Source organism: Rhinatrema bivittatum, chromosome 2 (genome assembly GCF_901001135.1).
Source record: "Rhinatrema bivittatum chromosome 2, aRhiBiv1.1, whole genome shotgun sequence".
In the NCBI taxonomy this organism is placed as follows: Eukaryota; Metazoa; Chordata; class Amphibia; order Gymnophiona; family Rhinatrematidae; genus Rhinatrema; species Rhinatrema bivittatum.
In genome coordinates this window covers 374,656,929-374,681,412 of record NC_042616.1, presented here as the reverse complement: position 1 = coordinate 374,681,412, position 24,484 = coordinate 374,656,929, and the positions used below count along the sequence as shown (strand labels likewise).

General features: G+C 44.1%; 1 protein-coding gene across 1 annotated transcript in view; it reads right to left on the bottom strand.

Annotated features, from left to right (window-relative positions):
• The window catches only part of LOC115083294 (dynein heavy chain 5, axonemal-like), a 1,259,434-nt gene that overhangs the window by 659,474 nt on the left and 575,476 nt on the right, over nt 1-24,484 (bottom strand). Inside the window, exons 41-43 of the mRNA XM_029587102.1 lie at nt 9,707-9,796; nt 8,258-8,494; nt 6,663-6,830 (exon numbers count right to left, since the gene is read on the bottom strand). Coding sequence (XP_029442962.1) covers nt 6,663-6,830; nt 8,258-8,494; nt 9,707-9,796 — 495 coding nt within the window. The remainder of the gene's footprint in view (nt 1-6,662; nt 6,831-8,257; nt 8,495-9,706; nt 9,797-24,484) is intronic.

Here is a 24,484-nt window from a genome sequence, read left to right as displayed (position 1 = left end):
AATTTTGCAAAAGGCACAAAGGGCCTGATTTACTAAAGTTTTTCCCCTATTCTGTTTCTATAGGATAAAACCTTAGTACATCATGCCCCAAATTAAGAAATCCCCTTTGTTTATACGATCTTCTATGATTTTCCCTTCTTTTGCAAACATCTTCAGAGTAGATGAGAGGTAACTCCGCTTTCATTCCAGAGAAGGAAAAACTGATATTTCTTACAACATGGATTAGATTCCATTAATTTCTTCTGCTGAAGATGACTTTAAAAGGTGAGAAAAGGAAATCTATGCAAAAGCAGAAGAGAAAGTTTCTTCAGAGTGAATAATTCAGTTTGACCGGAATAGCATTCAGCCACAACTAGGCTCATCCATCAAAGCAGTAGCTGTGAGGATCTGGGACTTACTAAGTCATACACTAGAGGGTAAGCAAAGGTACTTGAAATATTTGCTGAGCACAGTAAATTTTGTAAGGGGCACTTTTAAATACCCTTTGAAGATCTGGCAACATACTCAAGACTTCCAAAATTCTGTTTTCTGTTTCTGGTAATACTCTATCTGCAAGCTTTACTGCTTCGTGCACCTGCTCTTATCACCAACACATAGCAGAAAAACACAGACTAATGAAAAATGTGTTTTACATCAGAAAATCCTACCCATTTAACAACTTTAGTTATATCTTCTTTGGATACATTTTACATTGCAAAATAAAACTGTAAATGCTGGGCTGTAAGGTGTACTCATCTTCCATGGCCACCAACAGGAGGGTGCTATAGCATGCTATGCAATCCAAACACAACTGCTACACCAGCTCACAACCAATGCCAGTACAGTCTGAGACAACACCAAGAGTTGTGCTGATCAGCAAATGTATATCCACTATTTGGATTGCATTTAGAGAAATATAGCACTTCCCTTTTCAAATTCACAAGGAAAACTGCTTTAAAAGACATTTAGCATTACCTCTATATTGAGATTATTGTCTTACTGAACTGACAAAAAACAATATTCTTTTGTATGCAGAACTTATACAAAGGTACCAGTAAGAAAAAAAAAGACACACTTCAAGGCTCTGCCATTGCATGACATGCCAGTGGAGATGTGTGAAAAATTGGAATCAACCTCAAATCAGGAAAATTTCATCCTGGTTAAAATTTGATGGAGTTTTGGGAAATCTTCCCCAGAAAGGAAAATTGGTTCTTACCTGCTAATTTTCGTTCCTGTAATATCACAGATCAGTCCAGACCAGTGGGTTATGCACTCCCACCAGCAGATGAAGGCAGAGAAAAAAACTTTGAGGCACTGCTATAAATACTAGGGATGTGAATCGTTTTTTGACGATTTAAAACAATCATCAGATATATTTTAAATCGTCAAAAATCGTTAAGAGTCGCGATACAATAGAAATTCCCCCGATTTATCATGAAAAATCGTAAATTGGGGAAGGGGGAGGGCGGGGAAAACCGGCACATCAAAAAAAACCCTAAACCCACCCCGACCCTATAAAACGAATCCCTTACCTTCCCCCACCCTCCCGACACCCCCCCCAAACTTTTTACGAGTACCTGGTGGTCCAGTTGGGGCGCGGGGACCGATCTCCCGCTCTCGGGCCATCGGCACCATTTTGACTGCCACTCAAAAATGGCGCCGATGGCCCGATAAAAAAAAAACCCACCCGACCCTTTAAAAACAACCCCTTAGCTTCCCCCACCCTCCCGATCCCCCCAAAACATACCTGGTGGTCTAGTGGTGGTCCCAGGAGCGATCTCCCGTTCTCAGGCCGTCGGCTGCCACTCATAAAGATGGCGCCGATGGCCCTTTGCCCTTACCATATGACAGGATATCCGTGCCATTGGCCGGCCCCTGTCACATGGCCAGCTGTCACTGGCTAGCCGGCGCCATCTTTAAAGATGGCCGCCGCCTTCGTAAAGATGGCTGCCGCCATCTTTAAAGGTGGCCACCACCGTATTTAAAGATGGCGGCGTGGGGTTTTTTTTTATCGGGCCATCGGCGCCATTTTTGAGTGGCAGCCAAAATGGCGCCGATGGACCGAGAGCGGGAGATCGGTCCCCGTGCCCCCACTGGACCACCAGGTAATCGTAAAAAGTTTTGGGGGGGTTCGGGAGGGTGGGGGAAGGTAAGGGGTTAATTTTAAAGGGTCGGGCCTCACTACAAAAAAAATAACGATGTGAATCGGAACCAATTCATATTCACATCACCCACATCACCCACGGTCAGATTTTTCCCCCCTCTAGCCGAACCCGATCGTTAAGACGATCGGGCACACGATTCACATCTCTAAACTAGTGCCACCTGCAGCTCCTCAGTATTGGTCGATCCCCAAGCAAAAAACCACTGGAACCAACTTCAAACCAACTTAAACAACTATTCACCCCGAACAAGGTGAACATCAAAAAACAGGAGGGTTGGATTCCCCTAAAGTAGAAACTCTACCCCAGATCTTCGTTAATATTGGCATCAAAACTATTTCCTTCAGAATTCTTCAATACAGTGGCTAACCCAAAGGTCAGCCCATCTTTTGGCAGTCACGTCTGGGCGGGCCTCTGGACTGATCTCTGGTATTACAGGAACGAAAATTAGCAGGTAAGAACCAATTTTCCTTTCCTGAACATACCCAGACCAGTGGGAGGTACCAAAGCCACCCTACTGTGGGAGGGATCCTGAAAGACTCACTCTTAGAACCCGTTCCCTGAAACTGGATTCCTCTGGAGCCCTTACGTCCCTTATGTGGATACATCAATATCGTTTTGACACATGGCTCTTTAAAAGTCTGCCGGCGTTTTCTACACTTTCTTATCACAATCGGAGAGAGACAGATCCTGCCGCTTTGTGACTAGATATTTCGCAGCGCATCGAACCGTAAGCACCACCTTTGGTAGCCCTTAATCCAATTAAGATACCGATCTCAACGCGGCATTTTTGAATTAAAAAACATTCTTGTGGCTAAGCGATTTGTAATGGAATATGGGTCCAGTTTGTTTGTCTGTGGGACCGTGACAATTTGGATTAACTTATAATCATATATAAGACAAGTGCCATATATTTAAATCTATACAACGGCAAGACTGTGTTTTTCCATGTGTCAAAGCGATATTGATCTATCCACATAAGAATAGTGCTGTTTTTTTAAAGCGGTGTCAATTTTGAAATTTCTCCATTTTCATGTTTTTATTATCTATAGTACTGTAGGAGGCTTTTTGTTCTAGTATTGTTTTTTGAGTGACCATACAGAGTTTAGGAATGGTCAACTATGGATACCAGAACAGCGTTTTTGTTTTATAGTGATGTCATTTTATTCATTATTTATTTTTTACGTTTTTACCTTTTATTTTTCAAAACATTTTTTAACAGAGTTGGAGAACGGTGTTTGTTCAATAACACTATGGCACAGGATATTACAATCTGCCAGAGGTATATACATTTTTATGAGATTTAATAATCACAACCAAAAAAAATTTTAATGAAGATTTAATTAATTTTTAATTGTGTCTCTATTAACCTATTACAGACCATTTGATGAATAATCATAAATTTCAACCCGGATACTCAGAAATTCCAAAATGATAAAGCTGAGGTAAAGGCAATACTTTTAAATCAATAATATGAGATACTTTCCCAGACATACAGTCTTACATATCACTTATATGTTACACCACACATTTATATTTTACCATTTTACATGTCTATTTTGAATTATGTTTTTTATGATTTTTATTTATTTATCAGTATGTCCTAATTTGTTTGTATGTTGTAGCCCCTGATGCAGCCCCATTGTAAGAGGGCGAAACTCGGCCTGAGTTGGGCTTGTCTAAAGTTATTTGTCTCTGTCCAATAAAGAATCCAGATCGGACATTTGGCTTCTAACTCTGTTTTGCTATCTCTAATCCGGCTCCTTGGGGCAAATGCTTTCCGGAAGGGCTTTCTATCCTCCAGTAGCCTATTGCCTTTGGACTCTCCCAGCGACATCACCAGCTGGTCCAGGTCATCACCAAACAGGAGCTTCCCCCTGAAGGGGAGATTGCACAAGTGAGCTTTAGAAGAAAAGTCAGTCGACCAATTCCAGAGCCACAGCAGGCGTCGGGCTGCCACCGAAGAGACTATGGAACATGCCGATGTTCGTACTAGGTCATACAGAGCATCTGCCGTGTGTGCCACCCTGCCTCCTGGTGAGCCGCCTGCGCCTGGGACATGATCCCCGCGAAGGCCGGGTCCTGTGGCTGCTGGATCCAACACAGGCAAGCGCACTGCATCATACTGGCACAGACTGCCACTCTGAGGCTCAAAGCCGAAACTTCAAAAAGGCACTTCAGGTGGATCTCCAATTTGCGGTCCTGAGCATCCTTCAGAGCAGCCGACCCTGCCACCGGAATGGTAGTTTTCTTAGTAACTGCTGCCACCGCAGCGTCCACCTTGGGGTTCCGTAAGGGCTCCAAATGCTCTTCCGAGAGTGGGTACAGCTTGACCATGGCCCGTCCCACTTTGAGACTGCCCTCTGGGGCATCCCACTTCCTGCTGATAAGCTGCTGAATTTTCGTCGGAATTGGGAAAGCCGATAGGGGTCCTCGCAGCCCGTCCAGCACCAGGTTGACCCCTTCGCTGTCCGAATCCTCCTGTGACAGTTTTAGTCCCAGTTCCTCCAGCACTTGGGGAATAAGGAGACGCAATTCCTCCTGTTTGAACAGCCGGACTACCCGAGGGTCATCACCCCCCCCCCCCCCCCCCCCAGAGGCGTCCAGCAACAATGAGTCGTCTCTGCTGGCATCTCAGTCCAGATCGGGGTCAGTGTCACCCTGGGGTGTGGCTAGATCCCCCAACACTGTCCCCACATCTCCACGGCTCCCTTGTGCCTGAGGGCCCGGAGAAGGTAGATCCTGTGACTTCAGACACTTGGCAGAGCCACCAGCACTGTCCTGAGTCCTCCTCTTCGCAGATTTCCTGGCCAGGAAGGCTTCATGAATTAGTAGCACAAATTCTGGGGAGAAATCTCCGGGTCTCACATCATCGCTACTGGAATCCGAAGTTGTATCATTCGGGTATCCTTGGCCCGGTTCTACCACTGCTGGGGAAAGCGGGAAAAGCAGGGGGTGGGGGCATCCTGAGCTTCTTTCCCCTGGATATCCAACGACCCCGGGGGTTTACCTTTCATTCCTAATCGTCCCCCAGGCATGCACTTAGACTTTATGGGCTTCTGGCCCTTGGCAGATGACCCCCCCCCCCCCCCCCGCAGCACATGAGGAACAGTTAGAGCGAGCTTCCAACTCTAAAACCAGGCCACAGGCCCTACAGACCTTCACCAGGGCACTTTCAGACATGGCAGTCCTTCCCCCAGCTCCCCTGGAGTCCCAGAAGGAAGACAATCGGTTGGGCTGAGCACTGCGCGGAACCCACCAAAAAAACAAAACAGCGCCCGCGCCAAAAATAGCCCAAGTTCAGCGCTCCATGGAGGAGGAAGGAAGCAGTTGAAAATGACTGCAAACCTCCAATTTAACTGCCCAGGCCCTCAGAACGCCTGCCCTGAGGCCAAAAACGCCCAGAAGCTGCTTCCCCGACCCGAGGAGGTTCTGGGCACTAGGATGCTCCTCCCCCCCAGCCGCGCACTGCCTGAAATGGCAAGCCTCAGAGAAAAGCCCCTGCAGAGAAAAAAACTGAAGGCAAAAATCCTTTTTTTTTAAAAACTCTGTAACAAAAAAAAATCCCCACAGGGGTACTTTCCTTTAGGAGGCACTGGGAGAGGGCTTCGGGGCATGGAGGGAACCAGTCCCCTGGCTATCCAACTCCCCAGAATCCATGGGCTCTACAGCCAGGGGTGTCCAACCCCCTGTTCACCCTGCTCCACCCAAGGGATGGCCCACGATCAGAACCTCACACCTCAGAGAGCCCTGCTAAAGCTCAGTCCAGAGCTGCAGGATGCACGACCACCATCTGCTAGAGACAGAGAAATACTGAGGAGCTGCAGGTGGCACTAGTGGTATTTATAGTAGGGTCTCGAAGTTTTTTTCTTTGCCTCCATCTGCTGGTGGGAGTGCATAACTGGACTGATCTGGGTATGTTCAAGAATGCTGGCTATCTGTATTGAAAAATGTATTGCATATTGTGGCATCTAAACAATGAAATGAATAAATAAATAGATTCTCCAGCAAATCTGACCACATTATATAAGGATTCACTGTGGATTTGCCAATTTGTGAGACTTTGCATTGAATTCATTTGCTGTAGACCCTTCGAATCTGGCAAATCTGCTTGAACTTAAAGTAAATTCACCAATTTGAGGGATTTCCATCAATTCTTTTTTGTTTTTTTAAGTTTACTGGATTAATTCAACACACATACAAAAAGCTCCATATTAAAAGGCATTTAGCCAGATAAGTCACTAGTTATCTGACTAAATGAATATTTAGACACATATCCAGCTATAGTTTAGCCAGATGTTTTATTGTCCACCTAAAATTTAGACGGATAAAAGTAGGGGCATTCTGGGGGCATTTCAGCGAGAATTTCATTAGCCAGATAAATATTTCGGCTTGCTCCAATATTCAGAATTAGCCGGATCCTTATCTGGCTTATTATTTTACTGCTTGTTCCTGATGACACAGAGCTACAATTAATTTCTTTCGCATTAAAGTTGTAAGAATCTGTTTTACGCAGCTTACCTTTATCATAACTGTCTTAGCTGTTCCCTGCTCACCGATAAGCAAAACAGCTTTGCCCTGCTTCATGATGGTATGCATGAGAAAATCTGTCCTGACATTGTCCACATTAGGGACCAAAATTGAGGTATACTCAGGAATTGAGTCTTTAGGATAGGTGTACTCAGGAACCTGGAACAGAAATCCACAAGACTTTATAAATAATGACTGTCTTGTCTGAATATTATTATAGGATTTTAAACTGTTGGTCATTAAGAATTACCTTTTAAATCATATGCATTATGCATAACATATAAAAATAGAAGAATCCCTTTTCCCCTCCCTGCCATATTTACGAATGACAGCTCATGCACCATAGCCCAGTGAAGCCCAAAGGCATAAATAAATATATGAATAGCTCTATCCAACCATCAACTGGTCCATCTGGGAATAGTCCAGCCACTCATGCTAAATCTTGTGTCCCATCCTTCCATTTGCCAATGGCAAAATGCTTTTTATATCATATACCTGTTCAATCAAGGAGTGAGAATGAGTTTCTCCATGTTATGGCTGTTCTTCTCCAGACTGTCAATAATGGTATTTCAATTATCATTGTCTTATATTGCTCAAACTTTTCTGTGGATAAAACTCCTAAAACCGTTTATTCTATCACTTAATGGTATCACCTCCCTTGTTAATACAAATTGAAATTCCACAATTTAGCCCAGGATCTATGTAATCTCTGGTCAATAGGTTGAATGAGCCATTACCAGAAACAGAATTTTAAAATCTTCAGTATATATCCATGCATTTTCCACCTACACTGCAAAATTGTGGATTGGCAGCACTCTATGGCAGATTTGTATGGGAGTTAAGAGCAATCTTGGCAATGGCATGGCAAGAAGCAAATTTCTGAAACATTTCTGAAAACAGAATATAGGCTGAAAACAAAATATTAGCATTGGCTTCATCCTTCAACCCTAATTGATTTCTGAATGATAAAATATCCCCGCATGACCAGATTTTCCTATTAGTCTTCTATTCCTAACTTCTCTCAACATTTTTTTTTTGCTCTCCATATCGCGGTACAAGTATTTACGCCAATATAGTAAATAATGTGACAGATAAAGTCCAATTGGCACCATCCAACTTGTGGGTGGCGCACACACTTTTTGCTTCTGGTTCTGACAACTACTGTGACCGTTTACACAAAATACATAAAGTAGTTGTTTCCAAGAAATACACACACATTTATTACTTCCCAATTTCACTGCCTTTTAAATTGCAATTAGTCCAGGACAAAGAGAAGAACATTACAATTTATTTAGCTTTCAGAAACATTTGGCAAAAAAAATGAATAGCTAAAACTAGTAAAACTATGTAACAAAAATGGATGTTGGCTGTTTGCTTTTTTCATGCCAGGTAAAATATTTAGTGTGGGATACAAAAACAATTCCCTCAAAAGCCAATAACTGTTATCCAAACAACAATATTCTATAAATTGACTTGGCAGGTTAAAATTACTGTAGTATATGATTATCAAATTACATCCAGTTTATTCCATTACAGTTTTTTCTGACCTCTTTCCACTAAATAAAAACATACGGCAGCAGACAAACCTTCTTTGACCAGTGTTCCCACTGACCACCATCGTTAATGACAAACTCAAAGATGGTTTCATCTCCATTTGCAGCAGGGAGTTCAAGCGTGGCAGAATGATTCCTTAAGAACATTTCCATTTTTGCTCGATCATCCAACTCTAGCAGGGCTCCTACTGACCACATGACAGCAAACACAAACAGGCGAGCCACATGTTCCTGACTGGGCTGCTTCTCATCTCTTTCCGCCAACAGACCCTGCAAAATATGCATACCTTCTTACCCGCAGTACTTAGAGCCCTAGGGCACAGAAGACAGACAACATTCACTTAGGCTGATGCAATAAAGTGCACGCAAAAATGTGTGTCCAAACTGGATGCACGTTTTTTGAACATGCGCACAGTCACCTCTACTGGGCACGATGCACTAGGCAAATAAGTTGCCACACTAAAAATTATGCACTAGAGATAAATTGTGTGTCCCTAGCACATCCATGGCATCGGGCGCCCAGGAGATGTGGGTGTGCGCCAGTTAGGAAAACAGATGCTCAATTAATGGGCATCCATTTTCCTAACCTGACCACCACCAGCAAGATTTTTTTTCATGCTGCTTCCTGTGGTTCCTCCTACTTAGTATTAGGATGATACTAAGTAGGAGGAACACAGAAAAGCAGTATTTTGGGCTTTTTTGTGGTTTTATGGAGTGTTTTTCAGATAGCTTGGAGTGCATAAAGACTTAACGCCAGCCCTGGGGCTGGCATTATTTTTCCATGTTAAAATGTGTGTATCGGGTGCACAGTGATTTTTTGCATCGGGGGTGCATGTGATGTGCATGTGATAGGTCATGAGAGTTATTAGCTACTAGAGATGTAATTCGTCCGAACCTTAAAAAATGGCGCAGGCCATCCATTGCTCCTACCATGTGACAGGGGACGGCCAATGGTATCGATAGCCCCTGTCACATGGTAAGGGCAAAGGGCCATCAGCGCCATTTTGATTAGTGGTAGACGGCCCGAGAGGGGGAGATCGCTCCCGGAACCCCCGCTGGTCCACCAGGGACTTTAGGCAAGTTTTGAGGGGGGTCAGGAGGGTAGGGGATTGTAATTAATTAAATCTGAAGGGTTGGGATGGGTTTGGGTTTGTTTTTTTATGCGCCCTTTCTCACCACCACCCCCCCCCCCCCCCAAAATCGATAAGAAAACCACACAAAATTTCATAGGTTTTCTTATAGTTTCGGGGGCCCCCAGAAACACGACAAAATAGGAAATATTGTCTATATTTCCTATTTCATCGCAAACGAATGCACATCCCTATTAGCAACGCGCTGGTTGGACGTGCATTTTGGATGCGCTAATCCCCTTATTGCATTGGGTGTTAACCTAGCACGTTCAAAACACGCTCCAAGCATTCATTAACCTGTGCGCAAGGCTCAGCACATAATATTGCATTAGATTGACTGTGCCTACTTTACCTGAAGGAGGTCAATAGCTTGCTTGATGTACATGCATTCTAAAATCTGCATCTTCGGAGTTACAGCAGTGAAAACAAAATTGATCAAATCCTAAGAAAAGAAAATTCTTATCAATACAAAATCAAATGAACCAATGCAGATGTATCAAAGTCTCTGCTATGAACACAGATTTCCCTTTTTAAAAATGGAATTGCTAACTAGCTTACTGAAAACATCAACTTCCCTTGATTGCTTCCTTTTCCAGTCTTAATGTTTCCTTATATTCTACTACATTTTGTTTCTTAAATTTTGTGTTCTTTTGCAATAAAAAGTGTATAACTTTTAATATAGCCATAACTACTGCTTAAAAATATTCTTTTAAGTCCATTGTTCAGAGGTTCCTGCTAAGGTCCATATTTAGAAGAACTTAGCCAGATAACTCAGAAGTTATTTGGCTAAATTAAGATTTGGGAACTTCTCTGCAAATTCTATTTTATTTATTTATTGGTTTATATTCCACTTTTTGACACTTCAAAGCAGATAACTTATTATCTGGCTAAAATTTGGCTGGATATGTTAAGGCCATTCCAGGAGGTGTAACTGGGAGGAGCTGAGTTAGTCAGATAAGTTAACTGGCTAACTCTGACATTCTGTTAGCCAGTTAACTTATCTGGCTAAGTCTGGTCATTTTTGAGACTTGTCTGAAAGTTAGCCAGATAGCTGGGGCTGAAGACTTGACAGAGGCAAGCCCGAAGCTGAAGACTTGAGAAGGCAAAAGCCAAGGATGATGATTTTAGTATGGGCTGAAGACTGAAGCGGAGCTGAAGGCTGCAACAGCTCTGAAGGCTGGAACAGTACTGAAGACTGGGACAGGATTGAAGGCTTGAGCAAGACTGGATACTAGAACCAGGATGAGGACAAGCCGCACATTTTGCTTTCAGAAATTAGCGCCTACCCAAAGGTAGGCGCTAATTTCTTCGGGCACCGTGAAAGTGTACAGAAAAGCAGTAAAAACTGCTTTTCTGTGCACCCGATATTAAGTCGGAGGTCCCGAAGGGTAAAAAAAGTAAAAAATTAAAATTAAAAAAAAATTTGAAGTCGGCCCGCAGCTGTCGGGTCGAAAACCGGACGCTCAATTTTGTCGGCGTCCGGTTTCCGAGCACGTGGCTGTCAGTGGGCTCGAGAACCGACGCCGGCAAAATTGAGCGTCGGCTGTCAAACCCGCTGACAGCCGCCGCTCCGGCCCAAAAGGAGGTGCTAGGGACGCACTAGTGTCCCTAGCGCCTCCTTTTGCCTGTTTTTACCGCCGGGCCTCATTTAAATACAGAATCGCGCGCATAGGAGAGTGGCCTGTGCGCGCCGGGAGAGAGGGCGTTCGCCCGCTCTCCTGCATTTTTACTGTATCAGCCCGAATGTTGGTAAAGTGTAAAGTTGAAATCCATTTTACACAGTCATTCATTTCCTACCTCTCCTCTGAATTCCTTAGTTTCCTCACAGTACCTGAATGGCACTAAAAATACTCCTCTTCTCCCTTCCAGTATCAGAATAATACCCATGTTTCTCCTCTTCTCCAAATGTCCAGTAGATATTCATGGGCTTTATAGGGGGTTCATTCCAACTCCTTTCTTCCTTCCCTCCTTCCTCTCCTCTGGATGGATGTAAGTCAACCCTCCTCTGGATACTGATGACCTGCAGGTTCCTTCTCAGGGAAGCAACCTCTCCCTTTGATGTTAAAGTAGCAAAGAAAATAACTTAACTGAGCCCCTAGTTAATGGGTACTCAGCACTCAAATAATCATAAAAATATAAAAGAGATAGGGAGGGTGGACAGAAACATATCCAAAATAAAAGTTTTCATGGAGAAGTTAAGAGTCAAACACCAGAAAATAGCAGAGGACGGCCAAGGCATGCTGCCTCTGGAAAAAGAAACTATAATCCAACCCTAAGATAGAAACATAGAAATATGACAGCAGAAAAAGACCATATGGTCCATCCATCTAATTAATTTAGTATTATAATTCTCAGCACTTCCTTAGAGATCCCCAGTAGTTATCCCATGCTTTTTTGAATTCAGAGCTTATATATAGAGAGAAGTATACCATTTACATTCATTCACATGAGGGTCCTATACACCCACACTATTGTTATGTTTTCTCCCAGAACATAAAGTGGTTTGTTCCTACACCTGATCCTAGTAGGGACCTAAGGGTTTTCTACATCAGAAAAGAGCTGGAGAGACCAAGTAACACTTGTGCTGATTGACCTCCATTGGCTTAATATTCAATATTGTGAAAAATATAAGCTTGCAATGATGGTCCATAAATTGCTGAGACTAGACTCATTGCCTTTGGCTAATGCATTGCTACAGGTTTATAACCTCACATGGTCACTTAGGTCCTCGCTGAGAGGACTTCTTTACATTCCTTCTCACAAACAGGCCTGACTGGCTTGAGACAAAAGAATGCTCTCTCTCAGTTGCATCTCCAGTATGCTATGGACCTCTCTCTCTCTGTGGCACTACAGCTGATGGATTGTTTGAAAACATTTAAATCAATGCTGAAACCATGTATTTTTGAGCAGGCCTTTGTCTGCATGTTATCCAGTGGCACTAGCATGATTTACATAGCTATTGTTTATGTTTTAATTTAAGTTATTATGTTTTGCCTTTTTATTTGATGTCATGTGATAAATTATTTTAATTATGTATGTTGTATTGTATATATCATTTAGGACTAAGGTGTAAGCAATTAATAAATAAATAAAATAAGACTGATATTTTTTTAAAACAGCCACCATCTCTTGAAATTTGTCACTGAATAAATTGACCCTGTGAAAGATGCATCTTCAAGATGATCATTTATGTCCTCTCACAGGCAACTTACTTGTAGCTACATGAGTTGTCAGGCTCTTATAGAAGTGGCCAAACTCCTGGCCACGGTGTCAACCACTTTAGAAGGACAACAGATGTTCCCACATTCTTGTATGTCCTCCACTGCTCAATGGAAGTTTGCCTGCTCTGGACCTGTTAAATCCATCAGAAGCTTTAGCTTTTGTATGCATTCCTGCATATACTGCACCACTTAGAGTTGGTGAGCAATGATTCGGGCTCTCAGCATGGATCCCTGGAAAACCTTTCTTCCAGATGTGTCCAATACCTTTTGGTCACTCCCAGGAGCTGTGTTGGAGTGATCATGAGTGTATTTAGTAGGTTTCAGCGCTGACTCCACCAGTACGGTATAGTGAGGAAGTTGGACGACTCCAAAACATGGGGAAGCTTGTACCCTGTATTTTAAATTCAATTTACAGGCCACTGGCAGGCATGATGTTGACATCTGCCACATCTCATCTGGAGGTCCTGCAGAAACTTGTGAATCAGGATAGCCACAGAATCTACTGAAGGTTGAAGAATCTGAAGAAGCTGCCAAGACATCTGTTCTTGGGTCCTATTTTTTCCTGACACCGATGAACAGCATCTTTGCCAGCTTATCAAAGAAAGAGTAGCAAAGATCATCTGGAAGAGAAGTATACTAAGGCAAGTCAGGTAGGGGATCTGAAGGAATCCTCATATAATCCTCCCCTCTCCCAACCACAGAGGAAAACTAATCCATGATCCTGAAGAAGATGAGGGTAACAGAAGAGAAGGCTTCCACTGTTCTAAGAGAGAAATATCTAGTAGAAACTCAGAATAGACAGAGTCCAGTTCATCCATTTACCAATTCATGAAGGGACTCCCCTTGATTAGGAGAATTCACCATCTCAAATTGAAGACATATGCTTAACTCCAGAAGCTCCTGTGGAGAAGCATGCACTGGTGTGGGACCATGGGTGGCCCCACTATATGTGAAAAACTCCTCCTTCTTGGACAGAAGAGGTTCTGGTCTTGAGGGCTTAAAGAGACAAAGAAATCCTTCATTAGCTCTGAAAACTGGGCCCCCGTGGGCTGAGGAACCCTCTGTACTGGAGTTGGAGGAGAGGCAATCTCTTTGGAAACCCTGTACAGCCTTGGAAGACTCTGTGCCATTGTGACTGTGTCTGCGCATTGCACCAGTTGAATCAACATTTCCTGTCCTGGTCCATGGTCAGTGCTGGCTGCACCTCGTGCTGAGCTTCCCTAACTTCAGCGGCAGGACTTATGGGATTATGTGGCAAAGTGATCTACTCTGATACAACTGACAGCACCTTGGCATGCAATGCCAAGTGGGATGACTGTGCCTTAAGAGTGTGAGCTCCAAGCCAAGGACACAAATGGCACTTTGGTTAGCACTGGATCTGTGTAAAACAAATGATTCCATTCCATGAAGAGACCTGCACAGACAAAGCTATCTCCCACCTCAAAGTCAAGGAATGGCCTCTTCCAGTACAGACCTGCACAAACTGTTCAGAGTTTTTATTCGGCTCTGAGGGGGATGGCTCAAAAGGGGTTCTTTTGTGTCATTTTGTCGCTCTTCTTGGTGTAGGCTTTCACACCATCCTCATAACCTCACCTTAGACAGATCCAGGATCCGCACCACAGGTGTGTGAGATCCTACCCATGCACGCAGAATTGTGATCAGGTGGATTCCCACCTCAACGTCTAGAATCAAGAGCTTGACAATTTCTTGCTTCTAGAAAAGGATCAGCTCTGCTGTTCAGCCTTTGCCCACCCCATCTTCCTTAGATCTTCCATCTTTCAGGCACAGTGCTGCTGCACCCTAGGGAACATTTACCACAGCTGTAGCAGTGGGAAATATCATGGTTCGGGCACGGCAGTAACAGCGGATGATGTGAGTATCCATAATGAACTTCTAGTGTCCACAGATTGCTGAGCGTGGGCTTCTTGGCCTTGAACTTCTCCATGCTCATCTTAATCTTTTTTCTTTCCTTATTTTAGAACTGAAATGTTCTATCTAAGGGGATGCTACTGAAGATACTAGACAGGATACTGAGTAGAGAGTGGGACTAGATACAGACTGGGGCAAGGCAAGGCAATAGCAAGGTCAGGAATGGAAACTAGGAACTGGTCTGGGCAGGGTAGGGCAAGACCAGACCAGGACAGGACCAGACAAGGACTAAACAAGACAACACAGAACAAAAAACACTGTGTCCCAAATGCAATGATACAGGATCAGATAGGCCAGTAAGCATAAGGCCAGGAAGCCACTAGGTGAGGAAAAGTCTGAGTTAGTCACAGATCAAGGTCTAATGTAAGAGCAGGCCCAAAGGCTACAAGGCAAGATAAGGCCTGAGTATGTCACAGAGTAAGGTACAAGGAGATAGAAGGCCCAGAGGCCACAAGGCAAGTTAAGGCCTGAGTAGGCCATAAATCAAGATACAAGGAGCCAGAAGGCCCAGAGGCCACAAGGCAAGGTGAGACCTAGATAAGCCGCAAGACAAGCAGCAAGATACAAGAAGGCCTGGAGGCCAAACAGCATGGAGCATGAAAAGAGAAGCCACGTCAGAGAGCCAAGGGTGACGTCATGTAGAGGCATCTAGATTCTGGCAAGGCAGGGATTAATGGGGCTGGAGCATGGATATGATACAAGCAGCAAGGCGGAACTTGGCAAGGCTGAAGGTAAGGCCCAGTAAGGACCCCGCACCACAGGCTGAATCAAGTAAACAGTGAAGAGATGGCTTGGTAACTAGGAACAGAGCTCATTGTAGGCTTCTGCTGGTGGGGAGGTGACTTAGTGGACAGGATCAAGGCATGGCAGATGAAACCATGTCAGCGAGCTAAAAATAGTTTGTGATTCACTGTGCCAAAGGCTGCTGAGACATATTATTGTATGAGGATTCTAGCATCTCCCCATTCTAACTTACGATAAAGAAAATCTGTTAAGGCAATCAGTAATGTTGCCGTACTATACGATTTATGTGAACCATATTGTTGTTCGTAAAGAACATAATCCTCTAAAAAATCATCTAAGTGGACTTGCAATGTGGGAAGGTTGTAAATTTGGCACAAGTTAGACAGTTGTTCTATTTATCTAGTCTCCTAAACAGTCTGATGCCTCTTGGCCAGAAAAAAGGGTTGCAGATGAGGAGGAAAGTGACTTTCAGATCCCTCATTGGTATCATGCCAAAGATTCACCCTGCAGTAATCAGAGTCTGTCTTCTGACCCTCTTTACATCTAGGTCCATATCTGTTCTCTTAATATCACAGTTAAGTTATAGACGGTGGAAGATTTTGGAGTTATGTTCTGCTTCCACAGTGTATGTATGTTTCTTTGTTAGACTGCCACCTGCATCAACTTGTGATGTGCTTAGTTTAGAGTCTCTGAATGTTGTAGAGCTCTTTTATTTCTGATTGGTTGTTGTTTGAGTGTTACTGAGCTCCTTATTGGATCTATCCTGTTTTGTCATCGCACAAGCAAGCTGTGAAATCTGTTGCCAGAGGATCTGGTCAAGGTGACTAGCATAGAGGGATTTCAAAGAGGTTTGGACAAGCATCTGGAGGAAAGTCCATAACACATTATTAGCCAAGAAGAATATAGAAAGCTATTGCTATCCCTGGGAGAATGTATTTATTTTCTGCTTTTTGGCACTTCAAAGTGGATTACATTTAGTTACTGGGCTCACAATCTTAGTACATGATTCATTAAGGGTTTTCCCCATAGACAGAAAATAGGAGAAAAGCCTAAATGAATCTGGCCCTATGTTTGTATCTGAGGCAGTGGAAGGCAACGGTTTTTGAACCTTCATTTCTCTGGTTTGTAGCTCTAACTACTAGACTACTCATCCATAGGAATTTAATCTACTTTATGTTATCTGCCAGGTAACTGTGAAGTGCATGGGCCACTATTGGAGACAGAATGCTGAGCTCAATGGACCTTGGTCTGATCCAGCAATGCCAATTCTTATGTTTTCTTGTACACACACTAGTTTGCCTCACTTCCTATTAGAGATGTGAATTGTGTCCTCGATCGTCTTAACGATCGATTTCGGCTGGGAGGGGGAGGGAATCGTATCGTTGCCGTTTGGGTGTTTAGAATATCGTGAAAATCGTTAAAATCGTGAACCGGCACACTAAAACCCCCTAAAACCCACCCCCGACCCTTTAAATTAAATCCTCCACCCCCAAATGCCTTAAATTACCCTGGGATCCAGTGGCGGTCCATAGCTAAATCGGGGGAAGGGGGAGGGCAGGAAAACCGGCACACTAAATCCCCCTAAAACCCACCCCCGACCCTTTAAATTAAATCCCCCCCCCCAAATGCCTTAAAGTACCCTGGGGTCCAGCGGCGGTCCGAAACGGGCCGAAAACCGGCACACTAAATCCCCCTAAAACCCACCCCGACCCTTTAAATTAAATCCCCCCCCCCGAACCCCCCCAAATGCCTTAAAGTACCCTGGGGTCCAGCGGCGGTCCGAAACGGGCTCCTGCTGTTGAAGCGTGTTGTCTTCAGCCGGCGCCATTTTGCAAAATGGCCGCCGCAAAATGGCGGCGGCCATAGACCAACACGATTCGACCGCAGGAGGTCGCTTCCGGACCCCCGCTGGACTTTTGGCAAGTCTTGTGGGGGTCAGGAGGCCCCCCAAGCTGGCCAAAAGTCTCTGGGGGTCCAGCGGGCGTCCGGGAGCGATCTCCTGCCGCGAATCGTTTTCCGTACGGATAATGGCGCCAGCCATACGGCCGGCGCCATTTTCCGTATCGACCGCAGGAGGTCGTTCAGCGAGGGTTCCGGACCTCCGCTGAACGACCTCCTGCAGTCGATCTCCTGCCGGCGCCATTATCCGTACGGAAAACGATTCGCGGCAGGAGATCGCTCCCGGACGCCCGCTGGACCCCCAGAGACTTTTGGCCAGCTTGGGGGGGCCTCCTGACCCCCACAAGACTTGCCAAAAGTCCAGCGGGGGTCCGGAAGCGACCTCCTGCGGTCGAATCGTGTTGGTCTATGGCCGCCGCCATTTTGCGGCAGCCATTTTGCAAAATGGCGCCGGCTGAAGACAACACGCTTCAACAGCAGGAGCCCGTTTCGGACCGCCGCTGGACCCCAGGGTACTTTAAGGCATTTGGGGGGGAATTTAATTTAAAGGGTCGGGGGTGGGTTTTAGGGGGATTTAGTGTGCCGGTTTTCGGCCGGTTTCGGACCGCCGCTGGACCCCAGGGTACTTTATGGCATTTGGGGGGGGGATTTAATTTAAAGGGTCGGGGGTGGGTTTTAGGGGGATTTAGTGTGCCGGTTTTCCTGCCCTCCCCCTTCCCCCGATTTACGATTTTTTGACGATAAATCGGGGAAATTGGTATTGTATCGTGGCCCTAACGATTTTTGACGATTTAAAATATATCGGACGATATTTTAAATCGTCAAAAAACAATTCACATCCCTACTTCCTATCTTCCCACTCTTTCTATTGCCCTTATTTTACTTTTGAAGTGGAAGCTCTTATCCTCCATAATGTGTGCTCTCCTGAGACTTTCTCAGCATTATTTGCATCATCAAAGAAGAGCTATAGGTATAGGGAATATCTTACAGTATTTAGGGCCCAAGACCTTTTGGTAGTGCATCAGTGTAGTGGTTCGCACAACTTTTATGCATATAACTCTCCCTTTGCTGAAGTCAACTTCAGGCTCTGCAGGGATAGGAAAATAACCTGTCTACAGCTCCAGAACCAGGTTTTGTTCCACGGGGAATAACAGTTGCTATTGGAGCCAAAAGGAGTCACAGAAGTCTACACAAAGAGTGTTGTTCCAAAACAGAAAAAAAAATTATTTCAGGTCCAAATTAGAAAAATACAATTTAGAAGGCCAGGTAAAACTAGAAAAAAAGTAAACAGCAAAGTCCACTCAATAAAAGCAGAAACAGCTTCTCAGTTCCAATCACAAATCAACTTCACAATTCTTACTCAGATTTTTTTCCTTCCCACAATACATGAGCATAGTCCAAATTAATTTCTCCCTCTCTTGTTCCCAGCAAGGCCCCTTACTTCATCAAGGTCCCAGAGGAAAAAAAAAAACCCTGAGAAGAATCTATTTTTTCTAAATCATAAGGTCAATATTCAAAAGCCATTTAGATGGATAACTCAAAAGTTATCCATCTAAATGTCAAATGTGGCATATTCAGCCACTTATCCAGCTATAATTTAGCTGAATAAAAAAAAGATGGATAAAAAAAAGGGAATTCCGGGGGTGTTCCAGGGAGGGGCAAAGTTATCCAGCTAATCTAGCTGAGTATCAGGTATATCCAGCTAGGTTAGCCAGATAACTACAGAATTGCTCAGAAGCAGATCTAAAGTTATCTGGTCTTGTGTGGCTGGATAACCTGCTTCTTAACTGGATAATGGATATCTTTAAAAAAATTCTTCATCTAAGTAGCACTGTCCTCACCTAAGAAGATAGAGTATCAACCCTCCCTCACCCCCCAAACCTTTGTAATAACTTAGGAAGAGGATGGCATTGTACGCTGAACCCAGTCTCAATTCAGACTTAGAAATTCTATTGGGCTGCTTCTTCCCCCACCCACCCTCTCACAAGAAAGACTAGTGACACCTGCTCCCCACTCCCCTGCCCCTCCTCATCTCCCCCCAATAACTTTTTTATGTAAACTGGGAGTGAGGGACCTTCTAGCATTGACCTGATTCAGTTAAACTTATTTAAGTTTGCTCTTCTATCAGATGGGAGAGATTCCCCTCCTGCAAGAGGAACCTGAGATCACCAAGATCCAGGAAGAGGATAACTTCCTGTCATCCTGTGAGAGGAGGAAGAAGGAGACAAAATGGAGAAAATGAGAGGAGATGGACTACATCAATGGCCCATGAATATTTACTGAAAGTTGGAGATGAGGTGAGAAAGGTATCACCCTTGATACTTTAATAGGAGGTAGGAGATAAAAGACTAAAACTTTAAAGTACATCTTTGATACTTCAAACTACCATGGAAGGGAAGCACAAAAGCTTTGCTCAGAACCTGATGGGAAGGAAGAGATCAAATAACTAAAAGAATTACATCAAATGGATTTCCCACCTGTGATTAAGAAAGTCTGTAAAAATTCACAAACTTATTATAAGCATTTGAAACAACTTGAAATTGAAATGCACAGCTGTTAAGACTTTAAATCATCAATTGCTGGAAACCTCTAAACACCTCTCTTTGTGTTTCATTTAGTGGTGACATCAGTATTCTCTAAGCTGTGATTATTAGTATTGTGTGCTATGACTTAAAAATGAGAATTTAAAGAGCAATGTGAGAACTTTGAAAGGATACTCCCCACCCCCACCCCCACCCCCATGTAGGCAACCCTGGATTTATATCTTATGTATAGTAACAGTGTCCATCTAAATTGAATTGAGATATGGCTTCTGAACTATTATCTGGGTTCAACCATCACTGTGTAATTCAGCAAATCCATTCTACCTATATATGTGATCGTGAGACAGCGACATCCCCACCAACCAAAACCAACTCCTCCTAGACTCCTTCAAACTATCCCACTTCAATCCATTACTTTCACCCAATCTAAATGGACAGTCTCTCCATCCCTAAACTTGGCCTCCTTAATACACACTCAGTAAATAGCAACTTCTATCATATACCAGACCTCATTGAAGAATTTAACCTCCACTTTCTATGCTTTAATGAGACCTGGATTGGAAAGGGTGACACTATGTCTCTCACTCTATAATGCCTACCCGAAACCCTTGCCCACCACACACCTCATCGCATGGGAAAATGTGAAGGAGTTGCAATAATTTTCAAAGATACACTAGCTCTCGAACTAGCATCCTCCATACAAACAGGCAAATCTGACTGCCTAACAATTACGTTTCTGGCAATGAAGTTCCAAAACTCATGCTAAAATATCATCCTCTGGAAGATCATCCTGATTCCTTCTCAGATTATCTTCATTCAAAAATTGGAAGAAGGATCCAACAGAAGAAAATAGGATAAAGCATAAACATTGGCAAGTTAAATGTAAGACATTGATAAGACAGGCTAAGAGAGAATTTGAAAAGAAGTTGGCTGTAGAGGCAAAAACTCACAGTAAAAACTTTTTAAAATATATCCGAAGCAGAAAGCCTGTGAGGGAGTCAGTTGGACCGTTAGATGATCGAGGGGTTAAAGGGGCACTTAGAGAAGATAAGGCCATCGCGGAAAGATTAAATGATTTCTTTGCTTCGGTGTTTACTGAAGAGGATGTTGGGGAGGTACCCGTAATGGAGAAGGTTTTCATGGGTAATGATTCAGATGGACTGAATCAAATCACGGTGAACCTAGAAGATGTGGTAGGCCTGATTGACAAACTGAAGAGTAGTAAATCACCTGGACCGGATGGTATAGACCCCAGAGTTCTGAAGGAACTAAAAAATGAAATTTCAGACCTATTAGTAAAAATTTATAACTTATCATTAAAATCATCCATTGTACCTGAAGACTGGAGTATAGCAAATGTAACCCCAATATTTAAAAAGGGCTCCAGGGGTGATCCGGGAAACTACAGACCGGTTAGCCTGACTTCAGAGCCAGGAAAAATAGTGGAAAGTGTTCTAAACATCAAAATCACAGAACATATAGAAAGACATGGTTTAATGGAACAAAGTCAGCATGGCTTTACCCAGGGCAAGTCTTGCCTCACAAATCTGCTTCACTTTTTTGAAGGAGTTAATAAACATGTGGATACAGGTGAACCGGTAGATATAGTATACTTGGATTTTCAGAAGGCGTTTGACAAAGTTCCTCATGAGAGGCTTCTAGGAAAAGTAAAAAGTCATGGGATAGGTGGCGATGTCCTTTCGTGGATTGCAAACTGGCTAAAAGACAGGAAACAGAGAGTAGGATTCAATGGGCAATTTTCTCAGTGGAAGGGAGTGGACAGTGGAGTGCCTCAGGGATCTGTATTGGGACCCTTACTGTTCAATATATTTATAAACGATCTGGAAAGAAATACGACGAGTGAGATAATCAAATTTGCAGATGACACAAAATTGTTCAGAGTAGTTAAATCACAAGCAGATTGTGATAAATTGCAGGAAGACCTTGTGAGACTGGAAAATTGGGCATCCAAATGGCAGATGAAATTTAATGTGGATAAGTGCAAGGTGATGCATATAGGGAAAAATAACCCATGCTATAATTACACAATGTTGGGTTCCATATTAGGTGCTACAACCCAAGAAAGAGATCTAGGTGTCATAGTGGATAACACATTGAAATCGTCGGTGCAGTCTGCTGCGGCAGTCAAAAAAGCAAACAGAATGTTGGGAATTATTAGAAAAGGAATGATGAATAAAACGGAAAATGTCATAATGCCTCTGTATCGCTCCATGGTGAGACCGCACCTTGAATACTGTGTACAATTCTGGTCGCCGCATCTCAAAAAAGATATAATTGTGATGGAGAAGGTACAGAGAAGGGCTACCAAAATGATAAGGGGAATGGAACAACTCCCCTATGAGGTAAGACTAAAGAGGTTAGGACTTTTCAGCTTGGAGAAGAGACGACTGAGGGGGGATATGATAGAAGTGTTTAAAATCATGAGAGGTCTAGAACGGGTAGATGTGAATCGGTTATTTACTCTTTCGGATAGTAGAAAGACTAGGGGGCACTCCATGAAGTTAGCATGGGGCACATTTAAAACTAATCGAAGAAAGTTCTTTTTTACTCAACGCACAATTAAACTCTGGAATTTGTTGCCAGAGAATGTGGTTCGTGCAGTTAGTATAGCTGTGTTTAAAAAAGGATTGGATAAGTTCTTGGAGGAGAAGTCCATTACCTGCTATTAAGTTCACTTAGGGGCGGATTTTCAAAGCCCTGCTCGCCTAAATCTGCCCAAAACCGGGCGGATTTAGATGAGCAGGGCCCTGCGCGCCGGTGAGCCTATTTTACATAGGCCTACCGGCGCGCGCAGAGCCCCGGGACTCGCGTAAGTCCCGGGGTTCTCCGAGGGGGGCGTGTCGGGGGCGGGCCCGGTCGTCGCGGCGTTTCGGGGGCGTGTCGGCAGCGTTTTGGGGGCGGATACGGGGGCGTAGCTACGGCCTGGGGCGGTCCGGGGGCGTGGCCGCACCCTCCGTACCCGCCCCCAGGTCGCGGCCCGGCACGCAGGAGGCCTGCTCGCGCGCGGGGATTTACTTCTCCCTCCGGGAGGCGTAAATCCCCGGAGAAAGGTAAGGGGGGGGGTGTAGACAGGGCCGGGCGGGTGGGTTAGGTAGAGGAAGGGAGGGGAAGGTGAGGGGAGGGCGTTAGAGGATTCCCTCCAAGGCTGCTCTGATTTCGGAGCGGCCTTGGAGGGAACGGGGGTAGGCTGCGCGGCTCGGCGCGCGCCGGCTATACAAATGCGATAGCCTTGCGCGCGCCGATCCAGGTTTTTAGCAGATACGCGCGGCTCCGCGCGTATCTACTAAAATCCAGCGTACTTTTGTTTGCGCCTGGAGCGCAAACAAAAGTAGGCCTATTCGCGGATTCTGAAAATCCGCCCCTTAGAGAATAGCCACTGCCATTAGCAATGGTAACATGGAATAGACTTAGTTTTTGGGTACTTGCCAGGTTCTTATGGCCTGGATTGGCCACTGTTGGAAACAGGATGCTGGGCTTGATGGACCCTTGGTCTGACCCAGTATGGCATGTTCTTATGTTCTTATGTTCTTATATGTGATGTTGCTACCACTTCTCCCAACCTTTTGATCTAGGAAACTTCATTTACTATGCAGAGGTCCCCTCTTAAAGGCTATGCTTCAACCTCCCAGTACAACATGGATGATCTGAGTCTCACCCAAGTAATCAAGTTTCTGACCCATAAACACGGACAAGCTCTCAACCTAATTTTCCATTCTTTTAATATCAAACTAGATCTAGCTTCGTCATCAGTGATTCCTATCTCCGTGGTCAGACCACAACCTGATCCAGATCACCTTATAAAACCCAAGGCAGACACCTATCAACCAAGCATCACGATCTCCATCCAGAAACTTGTCCGCAGTCACCAATGATATCCTACAAGAACAGCTAAAACTTTCTAAACCTGAAGCCCAAACACTCATCACTACCACTGATGATCTTTCAGTGGAAGACTTTGCTCAATTCTTCACAGAAAAAATCCAAAAAAAATTTTCTTTCCTAGATGCTCTTTCCTACTTAACTTCACTGATCATAGCACTACATCTCCCAAACAAAGATACTACCACCCACCAAACCTCACCCCACTAACTTCAGGAAAATCATTCCACAAGAAATAGATACGATACTCCAAAGAATCAGTTAATCCACTAGCCCACTAGATCCTATTCCACATAGATTCATCTGCAACTTGAAACAAGACTTAACCCCCTGGCTGACAATTGTTGTAAATGCCTTCTAATTTCAAGGCACCTTCTCTCACTCATTCAAAAGTTCAATCATCAAACCAATTCTAAAGAAAATTGGATCTGATCAAAAACATATTAAACAACTGCCACCCAGTCTCTAGCCTCCCCTTCCTGTCTAAGCTAAAAGAAAAAGAAATGTATCTCTATTATAAGCTACTTTAAATTTATTGTAATCTGCTTTAAGGCCATTCATGGTAAAAAGCAGAATATCCAATATAAATAAATAAATAAGTTGAACCTTGGCTCTTCCTCAAAGAGCTCCCTTTGCCTCTTCAGCAACTATCACCTCAACTTCTCTAGCTCTGAGGACCTCAAGGGCAGACATGGATTTGTCAATAGGCAGACTAGGCCTGTGCCTAGGGTGGCAAAAATCTTGGGGGAAGGGCAGCAGGTTAGCTGATGATTTGCTGTCTCCCAGCTGTGCTAAATCTCACTCTGCAGAGAACAGTCTTCTGCTTCCTGCCGCATCCCTTCCCTTCCCAGTGCAGAGAACAGTAGGGGAGGGGAAAGGCTGGAAGGGACAGAG